The 13458-nt window shown below is 35.2% G+C and overlaps 1 protein-coding gene across 1 annotated transcript in view; it reads left to right on the top strand.

Annotated features, from left to right (window-relative positions):
- Window positions 1-13458, top strand: part of NCOA3 (nuclear receptor coactivator 3) — a 56548-nt gene that overhangs the window by 32087 nt on the left and 11003 nt on the right. Inside the window, 12 exon segments of the mRNA XM_031059103.1 lie at window positions 1239-1411; window positions 2894-2994; window positions 3948-4122; window positions 4681-4869; window positions 5101-5202; window positions 5988-6128; window positions 7316-7463; window positions 8350-8738; window positions 8971-9851; window positions 11548-11683; window positions 12664-12852; window positions 13364-13457. Coding sequence (XP_030914963.1) covers window positions 1239-1411; window positions 2894-2994; window positions 3948-4122; window positions 4681-4869; window positions 5101-5202; window positions 5988-6128; window positions 7316-7463; window positions 8350-8738; window positions 8971-9851; window positions 11548-11683; window positions 12664-12852; window positions 13364-13457 — 2718 coding nt within the window.

Raw genomic sequence — 13458 nt, 5'->3', positions numbered from 1 at the left:
TTTGTGCCTGCCTTAACTATTGTGCGCTTCTGTATGTGACATGTCCTTCCCTTCCCTTCCCTTCCCTTCCCTTCCCTTCCCTTCCCTTCCCTTCCCTCTTTCTCTCTCTCTTTCTCTCTTTTTTTCTCCATAGAGTATTAACTTGTATTAAATTCGTTGTCAGGCATTGTGTGTACTAATATTTGTCCCTTTTATATATACATCCCCAGTGCCTCATGCCAACTGCCTTCATCATTATAAGAGATCATGTATGAGAACCTTAAATGCTTCCACTGTATCCCAGTGTCATTTTATGAGTGTCCTCCATTCCATTTTCTCTTCCCTTTCTACAGTGTCTCTCGTGCAGTTCTTTTTCAGAATGTCACCCTTCATTAGCTTTCTTTATCTTTCAAGCTCCTGCTTTGTCATGTGTTTGTTTTCTCCATATGTATGATCCATGCGTACTTTCCTAACTCCTTCACTTGGTTTCTTCTCAAAGAATGATTATTCTTTTTCAGTTACCTTGAAACCCTTGTCCTTTCTTACCCCTGCCCCGAGTCCTTCTTTTCCTATTCTTGCCGTATTGTGCATGACATTTCTCCCTGTTGGTTTAGGCTGTAGATGGTCTCTTTACTCAGTACATTAACCTGGGTAGGAAAAAGAATTTGAGAGAGACATTTTATCCAGAAACATTAGGTTGTCTGGGATTCTGCTCTTCTTGCATGTTGAGATGGCATTTAGGTCCTGATGCCTAGAAATTTATGAGGTATCACCTTCTGTAATCATCTCTCTACAATCAAACTGAGGGGAGTTAATAGGAAGCTAAAATTCAGTTTTGTTTGTCTAGTAAATTTTAAGCAACTGTAAAGCAATTTCTAAGATTAAAATATACTTTCTGTATGAGTGCTACAATTTTATAACAAAAGCAGCTGCTCTTTTCATTAAATCTGACAGTAGAGTAAAAGAGTAAAAGCAGAAGTATTTTTTTTATTAATAGCTTTCTTCTGTTCTCTTGACATCAATTTGTACTTAAAATTCTTAAAAAATATGCAAACCAAACACAAACACAAACCCCAAAGTGAACAGCAGCATAACACAACACACACATTTGCCCTTCAGATTCATGTTTGCTGGAAGAATAACTACTGCCTAGGTTTAATGGGTGGGTGTTAAGTGAAGTACATTATTGTCCACAGAGTGAACACACGTTTTGTATAGGATGGTATATAAGTATACAAAATACTGTTCTTGATTCCTAGTCTGGTCTGCAGTGGTGAGAAGCGTCGACGTGAGCAGGAAAGCAAATACATTGAAGAACTGGCTGAGCTGATATCTGCTAATCTGAGTGACATTGACAATTTCAATGTCAAACCAGACAAATGTGCTATCTTAAAAGAAACTGTGAGACAGATTCGACAAATAAAAGAGCAAGGTACAGTTCCCTGCTAAGTCAAGATTAATAGTTTAATTTCATTGTGATTCTTTTCTTGTAGCAGTAGTTACTTGGGAAATTGAGTAGTTTTTCACAATACCATGTAACTGAGCAGGTCTTTGGACTTTGACTTGATTCAAACCTTAAATACTCCTTAAGTAATTTTCTATTTAAAAGTAAACAAGTATTTATCATCACTTTTTATTGGGAATCAGGATTTTAAAACTGCGTACGGCCTTTCTCACCAGTTTTGTACCACAGACAAGTTAAAAAAAAGGGAGATGGTACTCTAACATCTGCTTGTACTCTATACCAAATACTCACTGGTATGAAGAATACATGCCATTGCCTTTCACTTCAAGGAAACCTATCCTTTTCTTATGGGCAAGCCTCCAATCAGAGAAAGTTATTTTTATGGATTTTTTAAAATTGCTTTTTAGTGTGATTGAATGGACTCAGAATATAGCCAACTCAACAAAGGAGAAAGAAGCTATGCATCATATCTTGGTAAATTCTGTCAGCTAGGATAAACCTAAGTGATATAATACTTTTTTTTAACCGACAGGTGTATGCAAGACCCATGTTTTGAAATATAGAGTGAGGAGTATATATAATTTATTTTTTTAAACACCACTCCACCCCCATCTCCACCTCCCAATGACTAGCCTCCCAAGCTTATATGTGTCATTTGGGCAGTAAAGTATTAGAAAACCAGAATATGCTGTGTGTATCTTACCTGTTGCGGTAAATTGCCACATCTTATGCTAAAACAATTTTCAAAAATCATCTTCTGTTTTTAAGGTTTTTTGTAGTGTCATTGTGTGAATTCTAATATTTCATTAGAGAGTTGAGATGTTGTACTCCTCCTGTGGTCTGCTTAACCAGCCAGCAAGTACCACAAAATAAAGCTCACAGTGTTTTTTCTGTAATTCTGCTGCGTGGCATGAATTCCCATTCCACCTTCACCTGTGATAAATTAACTGAGGATATTTTGATTATTTAAATATGACTTTATTATACACATGCGCACACATACACGCACGTATATACACATACAGGCACGCAGCTGTTAATTGAATCAAAGCCTTTTTGAGGAGCAGTGGTGATGGCATCTGAAGACTGTGACCAATGATAATGAGCTGATCAAAGTAAAAACATGAGATATATGTGTTTTTAATGGCTATTGAAAGACTAAGCAGGTATTCGTCAGACAGTGCCTGAAAAACAGCAAGAAATGTTCACAAAGCAAGTTCATCATGTCAGCTTCAACTGCCAAGTCAATTTATGTGAGCAAAGACTTTGGCGTTATGTGGCCATGACATATTTTCTGGTCTTAGCGGCCAACAGTATATGCGCCCTCCTCTCTCATTTGTGCTTCTTTTTGCGTTTATTTCACAGTCTCCCTAGGATCTGGCTCGTAATATTAAAATGTGGCTATCACATGAAAAGTTGCTTTACAGAAATGTATCTTTTGGCTTTCAGGAAAAGCAGTTTCTAATGATGATGATGTTCAGAAAGCTGATGTATCATCCACGGGTCAAGGAGTTATTGACAAGGATTCATTGGGACCTCTTTTATTACAGGCAAGTACAAATTAGGCCCTAGTAAACCCCTATGGAAGCAAATACTTATGGCAGGGGAAAATATTACAATAAAGTATGCAATCCTGTAGTAATAAAATAGTATGCAAGCACCATACAGAAGTATGTTTGAGAGGTTCAGGAATAAAATCTATCATGTTTTCTTAATTTTGCTGAAATTCTCTGTAGAAAGAAATAGAATAGCCTTTGACTTTTTCTAGTATTCCTGTGCTTTATTTACTCTAACAGTCATTAGCAAGTTACTACTGAAGCAGTGCTTATTTGTACAAGGAATAGTTTATTTCTTCTAGGGGATAGACATTAAATGGAGTTTTTGCAAGGAGAGGTTTGTTATGTGTATGTCTGCATTTGTGTTACTAAATTATGAAGCATTTTAAATGAATGTTGCCATCAAATAAAATAACCCAAGATTAACTGTAAACAAAGGTACATAGCAGATAGCCTTTCTTTATGCCTAGAAAATCAATCTGATATTTACAAGTTCATGAAAGCATTTTTGAAGCTTAGTTTTTTAACATAGATATTTAATTTCTCTTCAGTTAAGAACATACAGTATTTGGCTAGCTCCTCCTATCTCATCACTTGATAGTGGAAATGTCTTCATGTTCATGACTTGCTGCTTGTTCCTACTGAACTTCTTGTTTCAATTTGCTAACTATTGAATTAACGGTACAAATTCGTGATCTAGTGTTCATATGAATCAAGAATGAAACAAGAAGGCTGGTTATCAATGTGAAAGCTGAATGGAATATCACATGAACATGTTAACCTACCGTATGCAATTTTCCTCAAAGAAGAATTTAAAACTTCATCTCTATCCTTGAAAATAAGTGAATATATTATAAATTGACATTTATCACACACACTTTTAAATTAAATTATGTTGAGAATTAGTTGATCTGTCTTACACGATATGTTGTCATGTTAATATTTAGGCATTGGATGGCTTCCTCTTTGTTGTAAATCGAGATGGGAACATAGTATTTGTATCAGAAAATGTCACACAGTATCTGCAGTATAAACAAGAAGATTTGGTTAATACAAGTGTGTATGGTATCTTGCATGAAGAGGACCGGAAGGACTTCCTTAAAAACTTACCTAAATCTTCAGGTAGTAAAAGTTTATCTACTACACTTACTAGACTATTTGAAAACAATCAAAGAAGACAAAAATACCCCATAAACGATAACCTTTCAAAACCTGTTAGTTATATAAAGACTGTTTTACTACAAGAATATCTTAATCTTGATAAATACTACTGTGTTTTTACATTAGCTTGCCATCAGAAATAAATGTGCTGGAAATTTACACTTTACTTTAGCCTTTGAATTTTGTTTACCTATAACTTTAAAAGAGCGACACTAAAGGAATACCTTCCCTAATACCACAGGGCTGGCTGAAGGAACTGCTTGTTTTTAAAATATGTGAATGACTTTCCAGGACTCCATCAAGTGGCTTAAAGTGACATGCAAAAGGAAGAGTGCTTTTTACTTGGTTCTCAATATTCCTATTTTTATACCAAGCTATATTGATGGTATATTGAGAAGGCATCTTAAAATAGCCTTTATTATCTGTAATCTAGGAGCAGGGGTATCTAAATTAAGAACAATCAGTTATGAGTTGATTGTATCTGAAAATCTGTATGAATTCTTACTGTGTTCTTTTAAGTTAATGGAGTTTCTTGGAGTAATGAAGCACCTAGACAGAAGAGCCATACATTCAATTGCCGGATGATGGTGAAAAGCTCTCATGACCTCTTTGAAGATGTAGGTGGCTACCAGGATATTCGTCAAAGATATGAAACTATGCAGTGCTTCGCTTTATCGCAGCCAAGGGCTATGATGGAAGAGGGGGAAGGTAGGAATTTTTGCAGAATTGTCATGCATAGAAATTTCTGTGAAAAGCTCTTTTCTGTGAAAACATCTTTCTGTGATGTTTAGCAAACCATTTTCAAGAAAGCAGCAGCTTTAATCCTTACTCTCTGTACTTCCATTGTAACAACAAAAGATGCTTTGGCTATTTTATTAGATTCTTCAACACAGTAAAACATGAGATGATGAAAGAAGAAACATTCTTTTTTAAATACAGATTTGCAATCCTGCATGATTTGTGTGGCACGTCGTATTACAACTGCAGAAAGGGTATTTCCAGCAAATGCAGAGAGCTTTATTACAAGACATGATCTTTCAGGTAGGAAGTATATCCAGGAGGAAGGTATGAAGGAGTCTTCTTTGTCCATGTGCTCTTGTTTTAAATAAATGGAGTGTGTATGGTGTATATGGTGTGACTAACAGAATTCATACTGAGAATTCCCAACTGCTTTTTACAGTATACCATTGTTGGTAGTGAGGTGTAATAAAGCCTGTGGGAGGCATTTTCTTCTCTGTGTTGCTGTTTGATAGGTTGGTAAAAAGCATTACTTGTGTTTTAGCTAGCATTTCAAGTGGTTGTCGTTCTGCTTTCCTTTACCTGGAAGATTTATTTTAGGTCATAACTGAAAGTCATTTAGGACTTCCTAAAAGACTGGAAGTCCTTTAAAAATGCTTATATTTTTATACAATTCATGAGCTAATGTTTAAAGTGGTTTATGCTGTTTAAATTGAAAGAGTTGTATAATCTAAATGGGACTTTGTGTTTATGATGTTCGTTTGATGTAGTTTTAAAATTTTACTCAGTGTGCATCCCTTAGGTGCCTGTAACCAGAGATGAAAGTTACTGTTTTCTAAAGCTCTGACACTGGCCTGTGGGGGATTAACTTCCTCTTACTCAGTTACATAAATTCCTTTGAATAGTGATGCTTTAACAAGCAGCATCATATTCTCATATGGCAGATAATTCATAAATATAACTTCTTCATGTTCAGAATTTGGTGATTAAAAGTGTTATATTGGAGCCTTAGGAAATGTACCATATTTATACAAAAAGAATGTCACAGTCGTAAAGAGTTTAACTTGTATATTTTCTTTCCTGTTAAGGCAAACTTGTCAACATTGATACAAACTCATTACGATCTTCCATGAGACCTGGCTTTGAAGATATAATTCGTCGCTGTATTCAGAGGTTCTTATGCCACAATGACGGGCAGTCATGGTCAAATAAACGCCACTATCATGAAGGTAAAAATCAGTTTACAATGTTTGGGTCACATTGCTTCTCCTAGGGGCTGCATTTTTTTCTGAAAAAAAATACTAAATTCTGCCTGTGTTCCTTTTTTTCCATGGTTTTTGTTAATTGCTGTGATTCATTTACAAGCTGAAGGAGGATGACCTCCTGAGAATGAGGAATTCTGCTGGAAGTTGTTTGGTTTTTTCAATGTGTTTGTTTTGGAAATTAACATGGAAAATACCAGATACATGATCTGGGGTCCTCAAGGAAGCTATTTTTCCACAACAATGACAGAGACAATTATATTTCTAGGAAGATATGTCATTTTTAATTATCATTATATGTTATTTTCTGGTTAAATAACAAATGGTATTTATTTTGGTATGTTAGTTTGATGATATTTTATTTCACTCTTTCTTTTGTTAAAGAACCACTCTCTGAAAGTGATAACAGTTGTGTTGTTGCTTTTTTCTTATTCTCAAGACACAGGGCTCAAAATATTTTCAGCATTCCAGTGCCACATATTTTGTAATGCTAATTTGATAACCTTGATAGATAAATGAAGTACAGCCACAGTCTTCAGTAAGAAAGATAATGTTTTCTAATTATTCCAAACTCTAGTCTTTTTGGAGGATTTACAAAGTAATTAAAGCACAGGAGATGTTAAATAAGGAGAAATTCATACTGTCAGCAAATGGATATTCTATTCCATTGTAAGTTCTTCAACATAACTGATCAATGAATCCTAAATTAACATGAGACTTGAAGCTCAATTGAAAACCAATAGTTTCCACAATTTTTTGATTGAAACAAACTTAAAAATTCTTCCCCAAGCAGGAGCCAGGGGCTCTATAATCTAGCCTTGGAAGTCTCTTAACAAACGCAGAACTTTGCCAGTTGTGTCTGGTGAGCACAAAATATTACAGCACCAAAATAATCTTGTTCGCTTTTATCTTCCCTCTATTGATAGAGGAGAAATAGTGGAATACTTCCTTTTTCTTTGCATAGGTTTTGAGTAGATTTAATTTATTTATTTATCCATTCATTTATCCATTCATTTATTCATTCATTTCTTTATTCATTTATTTATTTTTAAAGTTTTTTGTATTTTGGGGGGGGTATTATGTCAAAAATATAATTCATACTAATAAATCTTGGGATTTTAAATATTAACTATATTCGTGTATTCCCTTTACAGCTTATACACAAGGTCATGCCGAAACCCCATTGTATAGATTTTCTTTAGCGGATGGTACAATAGTGACAGCACAAACAAAGAGTAAACTGTTTAGAAATCCTGTGACTAATGACCGCCATGGATTTGTCTCTACCCACTTCCTTCAAAGGTGAACTTAGTAGTATCTGTTTATAATTTAAGTGTCACAGTTTAAAAAAATACATCCGACCTTGAAGACAACCTGAGAAAAATAGCATACTAAAATATTTTAACTGATTAAAATTCAGATGGGGAATAATTTGGGAAACCGAGCTGCATAGCATACAAATAAATGTGTAAACCTCACAGAGTCCCATTTTAACTATGTGCAGAAGGACAGTCACAGTCAAAAGAGAATTTTTTACTCAATACCCACTCAAAGCCTGTGCTATGTTTATATTAGTCTTTTGTGGTAGCATTGATGAAACACTGAAAATAGAGATGCTCAGTCATGTGCTTTTGCAGCCCAATTAAAAAGACAACAAAACCCTCTCAGATGCATAATCCATAACTGAAATGTACCTTAGGTAGTATTTCTTATGATCTGTTCTTGTTCTTTGCAAAAATAATTGAAATGTCACTTTGGGGGGAATCTGTCTCCTTCTGGCATTAGAGTGCCTCCAGGTGCTGAAAAATTAGTAACTGAGCTTGTTCAGGGTCACACACTGTGAATGTGCCCAGTAGAACGGTGTCAGGCATTGACTCAGGAAGGGAATGAAAGAAGGAGGATCTTTAAATGGATAAATCTGATTAATAATCTGATCGTTGATAAAAGCATTTTGAGGCAGTGATACTGTATGTGATTATAACTCAAAGCCCTCAAAGGATCAAACATTTCTGTAGTGAATAAATGAATGTCATGGCTTAGTTCTGCTTTTGTGGAAGCTTGAATTCTTGCTGCTCTTTTTTGGAAAAATGTTTGGGCAATTAATTAATAATGTGTTTGTACCACATGATTCCAAATAAGGTTTTAATTTGTTTTCTTTGGGTTTCTGGGGCTGATGTTGAATTTACAGAGAACAAAATGGATATCGACCAAATCCTAATTCTGTTGGGCAAAACATCAGAACAACTGTGACTGGAAACACAAATTCTGTTAACGGTCTTATGAACATGTCACCTGGTCAAGCCATGCCAATGCAGAACAGAAACTATGGGATGGGAGATCCCAATGCAGTGGGTCAGCTCACCAGCACTCGATTTGGAAGCCCTGGGAATATGGGGCCAGTGAACTCTGGAACTGGCATGCAGTCCTCTGCTTATCAGAGTAACAGTTTTGGGTTAAATATAAGCAGCCCACCACATGGCAGTCCTGGCTTAACTTCCAGCCAACAGAATCTAATCGTATCTCCTAGGAATCGAGGGAGTCCAAAAATGAGTTCACACCAATATTCTCCAGTTACAGGTATTTTATTTTTGATAAAAGCTCTTTTTTTTAAGCTATTTTTTCTCACTTTTATCTGAATTCCATCTTTCATCCATTTTAACTGTTCTATATGACCCTATATGTGTTACTTGAATGTAGTATACTTGACTTCATGTATTAACTCAATGTGGCAATCATACATAATCCAAAGGAAGAGTACATACAGGTAGTACTGTAATCTAATAAGTTTGATCTCTGTCACATGATACAGGTATGCACTCGCCTATGGGATCTGCCAGCAACACTAGCAACAGCACTTTTTCTAGCAGTTCTCTTAGTGCTCTGCAAGCCATTAGTGAGGGTGTTGGAAATTCCCTTTTATCAACACTTTCTTCACCGGGTCCAAAATTGGATAATTCCCCAAACATTAGCGTAACTCAGCAAATTAAAACAAGTATCCAGGACTCCAAAAGCCCTTCTGGTTTGTATTGTGAACACAACCAAGTGGAAAGTTCCATCTGTCAGTCCAACAGCAGAGATCTCTTTAGTGAAAAAGATAGTAAAGAGGGAAATCTGGAGGCATCTGAAAGTCAGAGGGGACCATCTGAGAGCAAAGGGCATAAAAAACTCCTTCAGCTACTTACGTGCTCCTCAGATGAAAGAGGACATTCTACAGCATCAAACTCACCTTTAGACTCAAATTGTAAAGAATCTTCTGCCAGCGTTACCAGTCCTTCAGGAGTTTCCTCATCAACATCTGCAGGGGTATCTTCCTCCTCAAACATGCATGGGTCGCTCCTGCAAGAGAAGCACAGGATTTTACATAAATTGTTGCAGAATGGTAATTCTCCAGCAGAGGTGGCCAAGATCACAGCTGAAGCTACTGGTAAAGACACATATCACGATGCTAGTAACACAACCTCCTGTGGAGAAGACACTGTCAAACAGGAACAACTAAGTCCAAAGAAGAAAGAAAACAATGCTTTACTAAGATATCTACTAGATAAAGATGATATTAAGGAACCGCTTTCCAAAGAGCTGAAGCCTAAAGTAGAAAGTGTGGATAATAAGATGGGACAATGCACGCGTTCTGCAATTCCCACTTCGAGTCAAGAAAAAGAGATGAAAATAAAAATGGAGCCAGCAGAGGAGGTACAGTATAATGTAAAATGATGTCAGTGAGCTAACCAATATTTTATTATTAAGTGAATGACTAAATATAGAACATTCTACAGTGTGCATGTGTAAACATTCCTAAAAAGGTTCTGTGCAAATGATGTGAAACAATAAACTCGGATTTCATTGTGAATGAAAAAGCACTAACAAAAAGAACTACAGGAAAAATATATATATATGTATATATATATATATAACCAAATCTGATGTCCTGAGGTCCTGGAGTAATGTTTTTAAGTTATGGTATGATTAAGGTAATATTTGCACATTATTCCTTAAAATTAGATCTTAGCACATGTTTGGTTTTATGGCTTAGTAAGAAACGGGCCCGTAACTGCCTCTGTACTTAGTTGGCAATGCAAGAGCAAAAGGTAAAACATGATTTTGTTTTGAAAATATAAACAATACACAAAAATGCGTAATACTTGAAATAGCCATGATTTGGTTTAGTTCATTCATTGGTTTTAGCAGTCATTTTCTTTCTTTAAATGAGGGAATATGTTCTTCCAAATATATCTATATATCTATATATCTATATCTATATCTCCAGCATTCAAATGAATACAAAATAAAATTTATAAATGTATATATAATTTGTATAAATAAATACAAATAAATAAATTCTAGAGATGGAATTCCAAGAAATGTCGTGATGCAGAAAACTAGCATCATGGAGCAACTATTCTGAAATCAGCAGTACACTTGTTAGGAGCAGGTGTTCTTAAAATTATAATCTGTATATAATGGTTTTGTATTTAAGTCCTAAGATTTGGAACTTCCTAGTAAACTGGTCAGTACTTCATAGTACTGGTCAGTATGGCAGAATTTACTGAAGATATATAGATTTCTTAGGCCTTGAATTTCCCAAATCAGTAATAACTGGGTAAACAAAAAAAAAAGAAAACAAAAACCAACCTACCAAACAAAAAAAAAACCAAAACCAAAAACAACAACAAAAAACCCAAACAAACAAAAAACACCCAAAAAACCCCACTACTTTTTTTTTGTATTAGCTACTGGCTGGCTATAATAAAACATCTTACAACATTGTTTGAGTACTACTTATGGAAAAGTCACTACCAACTCTGTAGTAGTACACAACATGTAGTTCTAGTACTTGCTTCTGAGATGTAATTAAGGTATTCAGAGAAGCTTCTTTCATGAAGATGTCGATCCACTATATATTAATTATTTTCTATGGAAGCTCTATCTGATTTAAATACAAATTTGTAAAGAAAGTTAGGGCTCCAACTGACTGGAAAAACCTGTGCATAATTTTCATGTCTTGTAGTGTTCACGATTAGCTCTTTGTGTATGATAGATACATTATTTATCAATGAATGGTACACATTCTTGATGTTCACTATCATTAGTGTTTTTATCTTTGTAACTTGTGATGTTTGAAATATTTATAGTCAGAAGTGCTTTTCATTTTCGTTATGTGTGTTTTCTGCTAATTCTCAAACTTACCTAAAGAAAATACTCTAAAAAAAAGGTATCTAAATGGTATCTGAATTTCTTTGGAAGTGAAAAGGTAGCTCCAGATAGCATCAGTGAATTAAAACATTTGTCTCCCAGTCATATACTTTAAGATTAGTGAGGATCTAAGTAAAAATTGAAGTATAGCCACATGAGAGTAAATAACCTTGGTATTTTACTGCATCATTTTCAGATGAATGGAGACTTGGATAATTTGGATGCAATTCTAGGTGATCTTACTAGTTCAGAGTTTTACAATAATGCTATCTCTGCAAATGGAAATAACCCTGGAACAAAGCAAGCATTATTTCAAGGAAATGCCCTGTTGGGTAAGAAATTAAATCTACCCCCTGTGTTTTAAAAGTAGGGTTTTCTTCTTACCTGATGTAAACATAATGCATCCTCATACCCTTAGAGAATACCTTCTTCATCTCCTATATCTTCAAGGACAAATGTAATGCAAAATAGCTAATTATGCTTTCATAGGCTATTATGTACCCTATTAGCTGTCTTGACAGCACTCGCCTACTATATACACAATGAATAACATTCAGTTCCTTGTTTTATGGTTTATTCTGGCTTTGTCTAATGTAGATTTCTCAGAGACAAGTCATCAAGAAAGAAGTTTTGTGAGCTGTAAATTAAAATTGAGAATTTCTATCCCTCACTGATGACTAGGGATATAATACGGGATTGGTGACAAGCTTTTAATTTCTTTCTTATTCTATGTGAAAATATCTTGTGGCCAGTAAATTCTAATCACTACTCCTCCTTGACATCAAAAGGAATGCCCTTCCTTAGTAGGAGGGGAGGATAACCTAGCTGATAAACCAGCATCATGGCAGTCGTTGCTTTCTTTCATGACACTGGTCATCTCTTGGTTATATAGGGCAATGGATTGCTGAGATAAGCAAAGGAGGTGAAGCATGGATAATGAAAAATATAAAACCAGGTAAAAGAGCATGTAAGACCACTGGCACTATTGGCTGTGAAGCACAGTAGGTTAATTGTTCATAGAGGACACTGTGCTCAGGAACTCACCATGTCATTACAGAACTTAAATTAAAAGGGAGTTCTTTTTTTTTTTTGTGTAGGGCCACAGGGAACTGCCTTTGACTTTTTTTGCGAAAGGTCCTAACTATGTGTTCAAAATGGGAATTTTTGTTGTGAAAACATAGGCAACATAACTGTTCCTGGCTTGCTTAAGATCAAATATATGAGTTCATAAAGAGATGAGACTAATTTTAGTCATTAATAGCATATTTTATTTAACATGTACAGTTGTGTGCATCTTTTAATTCTTTAACAGGTGTGAAGAGTCCCCAGTCTGTGCAGACTACTCGCCCACCTTTTAACAGAGCCATGTCTTTAGACAGCCCTGTGGGCTCAGGTGCTTCAGTGAGGAATGTCAATGCATTCTCCATGTTACAAAAGCAAAACTTGATGGGTGGAAGTCCAAGAATGATTGAAAACCAAGAAAATTTTGGAGCAAATCTGGGTTTGTTGGTTGTATACAAACAGCTGTCATTGTAAAGGAAATAGCTTTAATGTAAAAAAAGTTGCTAGACTAAAATACCAATTTCAGTTAGAAGAAACTTTAACATTAAAGAATTTTAATTTTACCATCATTAATACTTCTGAATTATTATCTTAGCTAAAGTTATAAGAACCTAACAGTTTACTACCTGTGTCATTACTAGTACTTTACTATAAGTAGTTATATTATTTTTTACTATTTTGAGTTTTTAGTTTAACATGTGCTTTTGATATGTAGAAGCAAGAACAGTTCAGTGGCAGCCAGTCATTATGAATTTTACGTATATTTAGACATATATAGTTTTTGAATTATTTAGAACTTGGCAGGGTGAGCTCTAGATGCTTTTGTAGGACGTCAGTCAATTGCTCTGACATTAGCAGGTGCACTTTTATGAAATAGCAAAATAATTAAAAAACCAAAATACATAATGTACTCCAGATAATAAATATTTGTCTTCTGCTCTTCATTATAGCAAGTGCTCCCCACAGAAATGTGGCGATGAATCAGCATCAGCCAGGAGACTGGGGTTTGCCAAACTCCAAAGTGAATGGATTGGAATCTGCAAGT

This window comes from Geospiza fortis, unplaced genomic scaffold (assembly GCF_000277835.1).
Source record: "Geospiza fortis unplaced genomic scaffold, GeoFor_1.0 scaffold361, whole genome shotgun sequence".
Lineage (NCBI taxonomy): Eukaryota > Metazoa > Chordata > Aves > Passeriformes > Thraupidae > Geospiza > Geospiza fortis.
The sequence above is the reverse complement of the archived record's forward strand: the minus strand, read 5'-3'. Positions and strand labels throughout refer to the sequence as shown.